Source organism: Epinephelus moara, chromosome 1 (assembly GCF_006386435.1).
Source record: "Epinephelus moara isolate mb chromosome 1, YSFRI_EMoa_1.0, whole genome shotgun sequence".
Lineage (NCBI taxonomy): Eukaryota > Metazoa > Chordata > Actinopteri > Perciformes > Serranidae > Epinephelus > Epinephelus moara.
In genome coordinates, this window is record NC_065506.1 from 48889037 (window position 1) to 48895036 (window position 6000).

At 44.0% G+C, this 6000-nt stretch overlaps 1 protein-coding gene across 7 annotated transcripts in view; it reads right to left on the reverse strand.

The window, feature by feature from the left end:
• The window catches only part of herc1 (HECT and RLD domain containing E3 ubiquitin protein ligase family member 1), an 83636-nt gene that overhangs the window by 50354 nt on the left and 27282 nt on the right, over positions 1–6000 (reverse strand). For all 7 annotated transcript variants that reach the window (XM_050074747.1, XM_050073993.1, XM_050033580.1 and 4 more), the window contains exons 15-21: positions 5349–5501; positions 4691–4823; positions 3307–3498; positions 2401–2625; positions 2014–2187; positions 1802–1916; positions 1568–1688 (exon numbers count right to left, since the gene is read on the reverse strand). In XM_050074747.1, coding sequence (XP_049930704.1) covers positions 1568–1688; positions 1802–1916; positions 2014–2187; positions 2401–2625; positions 3307–3498; positions 4691–4823; positions 5349–5501 — 1113 coding nt within the window. The remainder of the gene's footprint in view (positions 1–1567; positions 1689–1801; positions 1917–2013; positions 2188–2400; positions 2626–3306; positions 3499–4690; positions 4824–5348; positions 5502–6000) is intronic.

Here is a 6000-nt window from a genome sequence, read left to right on the forward strand (position 1 = left end):
GTGTGCGCCCAATATAGGCTGAGGCCTCTGCAGTAGACCAGGTTCAATTCCAACCCATGGCCCTTTGCTGCATGTCATCCCCCTCTCTCTGAAAACTTCCCTGTCTCTCTACGGCTGTCCATCAATAAAGGCATAAAAACGTCCCAAAAATCTGACCCGTGACTGGAGACTCTGGCTAACCACAGGTCATTTCAGGGAGAGGGCATTCCTATTGGCTGTTCTACAAGTGCAGATAAGCGTGCACGTCCCTTCAGATGCTGAAAGTCTGATTCAATGGGGGAGAATCCTGCAGAGAAAGTTGCTAATCCAGCACTGGCAAACACTGCCTACACTGCATATCAACTAGGGGTGTAACGATACATCGATCCATTGATTAACGATCCAATAACATCAATGCAAAATGAAAACATCGATCCATATCGTCATCTTAAAGATACGCCTTTATTTTGAAATTCACATAGCACGTCTGTGTCACCATTTTAGTGAACAGGTCTATTTTTATTCTTTTTTGTTACAGAAGAATACTGTTTTTCATTTAAATGCCTGATACCTGAAAGAGCTCAGAAATAAAATGGTCAAATCATATTCTAGTTGTTTTTGTGAGTTGATGTAAATGATTGTGTTTGATGGGCATATGATATTGCGTCATATCGATCGCAGGCTCCTGAATCGAATCAAATCGAAATCGTATCGTGACAGACTTTGTGATATCGACAAACATCGTATCGTCATCCAAACAAATCGATATAATATCCTATCGTGATGAAGCTGGTGATTTACACCCCTAATATCAACCCAAAAAAGGACAACAAAAAGAGAGTCTGACAATAAACAAAATAAAATGTGTTAATATCAGCAAAGTGTTTTGGAGATGGAGAGAAAATGTTGCTATTAAGTTAGCCTTCTGCTAACTGACGCCAAAAGTTCATGGCTGTAGCTTGAAGTTCATGTTTATGTAGCTAAAGTTAGCGAGAGCCTTGAATCACAGTGTGCCCTCAACCTCACTCCCCACCGCTACAGACCACCTCACTGAGAGGAGAGTAGGCAGCAGCTCCAGAGGCTGACCTCCAGTCAGCGGCTGCAGCAACCTGAAAGCAGTCAGCACAAACCCCAGCTCTGGGGGACCCGACAGCTCTGACTTCTCCCTGGATCAGCAACTTTCTGTTGCTGCTGTTACACAGGTTGGACCCAGCACTGCAGCTGGCCACGAATTCAAGCTGCTGCAGCCTCCTACTGAAGCTTCGGAGCTGCCACCTGCTCTCCTCCTGGCGAAGCAGTACACTGCAGCAGAGAGCGAGGCGGAGAGACTGTAGGGGGGCTAGCAGCTACTTCTTATCTCAAAGAGGAGCTGAGTGAATGAGTTGAGTGTGGGACACATTGGAATACTGTATGCGCGTGCATATGCCTGTGCTGGTCTGATGGGAGGGGCTTAGGACAGAGAGGGGAGAGCTGCAGGTGGAGGGGGATTTTTCTCCTTTTCCAGATATCTGCCTTCCCCAGCTTCAACCAAATGTAAATTACTGAATGCACACATGTGCATGTGTCCATTCAACTTCTGTTTACTCACCCTCCTCTCACGCGAAGAGGATCTCGTCTGGATGAAGTCCATATTCTTACAGGCCAGCAGCCGGTTTCGTACCTTGTAAACACTGCGATAGACCTCCGCCAGGGACTTTGATGGTTGGTACCTGATGGGAAAATAAAAATATACCTATGACATGTCTTGTTGGATTTAAAATGGTTCTATAGGACAGTGCAGTGACGTTTAATGAGACCTATCATAAAGATCATGTTACAGTACCTGCCCTCTCCACAGGCTTGGCCCAACAGCCCTGTGTGCTTTAATAAGGCTGCCAGCACAAACCTGGAAACAGTGTCCAACAGGGACTCATTACTGAGAGACGCGTTGTCCCAGTCTGCAACAGAAGACACGGCACACTGTCAGTTACTTATATAAACTAATGTCTCGAGCACAGAGGCAGAATTCATTATACAGCTCCTCAGAAGGTAGACCTTTGCTCATGGCGTAGTCCTGCATGTTGATCCAGAGGCTGTTGGCAGGTTCTTTAGAGGAACACAGAGCCAAATCCACCAGGACACTCAAGTCAGGACGCAGCGTGCAGTCAAAGGGCTTCTGCTCTTCATTACCAGACAGTGCCGCCTCCAGTAATGAGCTGATGCAGGTGTCTGAAGGACACGAGTGAACAAACTCTCATCATCTCAACGAGTCACAGAGGAAACATCACATGAATAATGGAATGAAAGGACAAAAGAAAAAACAATTTCATCTTAAAAATATCCCGCTGGAATTTAAATTAAGACAGCTGAGAAAACTACACTCAACTGCTTCTGTTTTTACCAAACACCTAAACTAAGTCATCACATCTGTCCTCTGCCTACCGAGCTGCGGGATGTCCATTTCCAAGCCGTTGCTGAAGAGCGGCGTTTTGAGCCAGTACGCAGTGTCCTGCTCCTCCAGTGAGGTCGGAGCTCCCTGCAGCATCCCACCGAGGCAGCGGCCCACCAGCAGGGCGACTGTCCTCTCCAGATCCACGAGCCACACCCAGGAGAGCGCCTGCTGTGGCAGGGACATACCCGAGGCTGGCTCAGCGAAGTCAGAGGTACCTGAAAAGTTAAAAGAGGTGTCGTGGAAAAGGACAGCATGATTTCTACTGCCCAGAAACATGAAGGTCTTCAAAAAGTTTACATTCTCAGGGTTAAAAAGGTTTCGAGACAGAACAGAAATATCATTTGGTGGACACATTTTCTAACCTCAGAGTGTGACCCCTAACTTTTAAACAGTTACAAAGTCCTAATTCACAGCTGTAGCTCACAAACAAATGCTAAAGATAAGACGCTAAATATTTGATCAGAAGCAGAGCAACCTACACAGCAACTCAGCTTTGATACAAATACACTACTGTTAAAGTTTTGTCACAATTAGGACCGGAGGACTCAGAGCTGACCTGGCCTCTGTGTAGAGTTTAGATTACATTCAAATGTTATCCTTAAATTTGTTTACCACAGACCAGTGTGGTAAAGAACTTTAATGGATTTTGTAAAGAACAAAGACAGACTACACAAATCCAAACAACTACATTCAACCTCATTTTCATGAAACAACAAAAAACACAAACAGCAACAATGATTATTGTTTAGTAAATGAGTTTTTGATAGCGATAGTGCCATGAACCAGGCTGAATGCTGTTAGGTAGTGATATAAAAAGGTATTAAGTATACTCTAAACTGCACAGTCCATGTTTAGATGATTTAATGCATGACATGCTTTCTTTGTTTTGTGCTCACCGTGCAGAGGCCACTGCAGCTCCTGGTCCTCCAGCGGGGAGGCAGCAGGGAGCAGCCTGTTGAGGCGGTCCAGAGGAGGCAGCAGGTCCAGCAGGTGGCTCAGTAGAGGCCTCGCCACAGACACCGGGAGCAGCAGCAATGAGTTGATTATCTGGCAAAGCATGCTGCCTGCCGCAGACACATAGATCACATCTGGAGGTGACAGAGATACGTCAGTACTGTCAGTTTCAAAACAACTGTGATGACGAAAGAAACGACTGAGAAATTATTTCAGTTTATTGAAAGTTAGTAAAACAGTAAAGAAAATATATTGTTATTATTGTGAATAAATGATTCTTTAGTTTTATATCACAGCATATAACCAATTAAAGTGTTGTTTCATGCAGTTTAACCTGCACTGTCTTTGAGTTAGTATCATGAGACAGATTGTGAAAAAACAATAAAGTTAAGCTGAAGCTTTTACCAAAGATCAACATAAAAACAGAAAAAGTATTTTATGATGAAAAGGCAAAGTGAACACTGGAGGATAAGGCCCCGATCACACAGAAAGTGTTTTAGCAGCTGGAGGCGGCTTTTTATGATTATTATTAATGAGAGGGAAACTCCTTTTAATAGGTTTTAATGACAATGAAGCCTTTTGCTAGCTGTTGCGTTGCTATGTGCCTCGTGTTTCTGCACCCTAGGCGCCTGGCGTTTTTGCCAGAGCACTGTGAACTCCTCAAGTTGAAAAAACTGACACCTCATGTCATCTCTGCTTTTTTTCCCCATTGTCCAATGGGATGATTTGAGAGACGGGCCTTCTGTGGCGGTCATGACAACAAGTTTACAGTTGGTAAATGGAGGAGAAAATGGTGGTAGTGGTTGCTGGATACTCAGAGCTATACGACTTTACAAAGCACAGTTAGCACCATCTCAATAGAAAACAGCAGATAAGTGCAGTACTGTAAACGTCCATGATGGAGGAGAAGCTCCTGGACCAACTGGTGGTACTCCCCATGATCCAGTCTCTTTTTTAGGGTCTCATGTACCCACACAGATCTCTGTTTATCTGCTGACAGCCTCTCACCCTCAACCAGAGCTACAGACAGTACCCTCTGCCTCAACATGGCAGCAACTACACACTGATTACTGCAGGATACAGAAACTGTAGACTGATTACACGGGAAGGTTAGGGTGAGGAGGTGATGGGGTGGTTACGTTGCATAAAAAGGCACACAGGGCGTCTTTTTACTAAAGGCAATGTAAAAAAAGGCAGTGCTGTGCGCATCGCCTTTTGCAACCTGCAAAGCCCTTTCTGTGTGATTAGGGGCTAAGAGAGTCGCTACAGCAGCAGCAGCGACGTGATAGACAAGGAGGAATAAAGAGATTAAGTGATCCTCTTCACCCTGTAGCTTCTCTCGTATGTTGCCGTTCCAAGAACTCTCTTTTATCAGAGCAGCTGAGCGGGAGAAGATATCTGTGGCGTGAGGCAGCAGGAGCTGCAGGTGCTTGTGGAGTAACGCCACGCTGCTGGAGTTCTACAGAAAAAAACATGAGGATCAAAATATTTGTACTGAAATCTGGTCCTTCAAAGAAAATACATACTTATGAGACTGTGATTTATAAACATGTACAGCCACTGAAATCACATTTAATCAAGACATTTTGTCAAGACTTAGCTCAAAAACAAAACAGCTATGTAACTAGGAATTCCCCTGCTTCATGCATCAGTTAAAAAAAATGTGTTTTCTTTCAAGATTTAACATGATTTTACACTTCATGAATAAGACCATGTGAGCTCTGAAATTAGATGTGCAATAAAGAGTAAATAACTCGAAACATCACGGGGCTTGTCCCTTTCAAGTCCAAACATGTTGTTATCTCAGCAGTGTTTCAATAAGTCACATGACCCTGATGGCACCGGACCAAGAAGTTTAAATAACTACATGATGACTTTTTGGTTGTGTAAACACCATTTCCACGTAATAAAACAGTTATCTGTGGAAGAGAGAGAGAGTGTTTGAACAGGCTGCACATTAACAAACACAGCAGAGTGTCCGTACCTCAGTGACAGAGTTAATGTGGCAGTAAGCTAACAGTTGCTTCTGTAGGGAACACAGCAGTTGGTGGAGGTGAGCTGGTTGGCTGCTGTCAGAGGAGGACGTGCCCTGCTGCAGCTTATCACTGTTCTTCTCCAGCTCACCGAATGCCTGATCCTGCCAAACACAAACACACAAAAAAATCAGATATGACAAACTACAAGTTCACAGATATCGCAGGTATGTCAGGGATCTTCTGAGACTGAACTGGACTGAACTGAACTGTACTGTAGCCAAGGGTACTGAGTGAAGGAAAGGTCTGTCTTTTTCCGAGCAGAAAATATTCAGCAGACCACAGTTTGGTTTCAGCTATCAACTTGTGGGCGGTTATGAAAAATACAAAAAAGCTATCACATAGATTCAGGATTAAAAGCAGCCTTAAGGCCGTTACACACCAGGGACGTGACAAATCAACAACATGAAAATACTTACTACACCTCATAATATCAATCAATCAATCAATCAATTTTATTTATAAAGCCCAATATCACAAATCACAATTTGCCTCACAGGGCTTTACAGCATACGACATCCCTCTGTCCTTATGACCCTCGCAGCGGATAAGGAAAAACTCCCCAAAAAAAACCCTTTAACGGGGAAAAAAAAACGGTAGAAA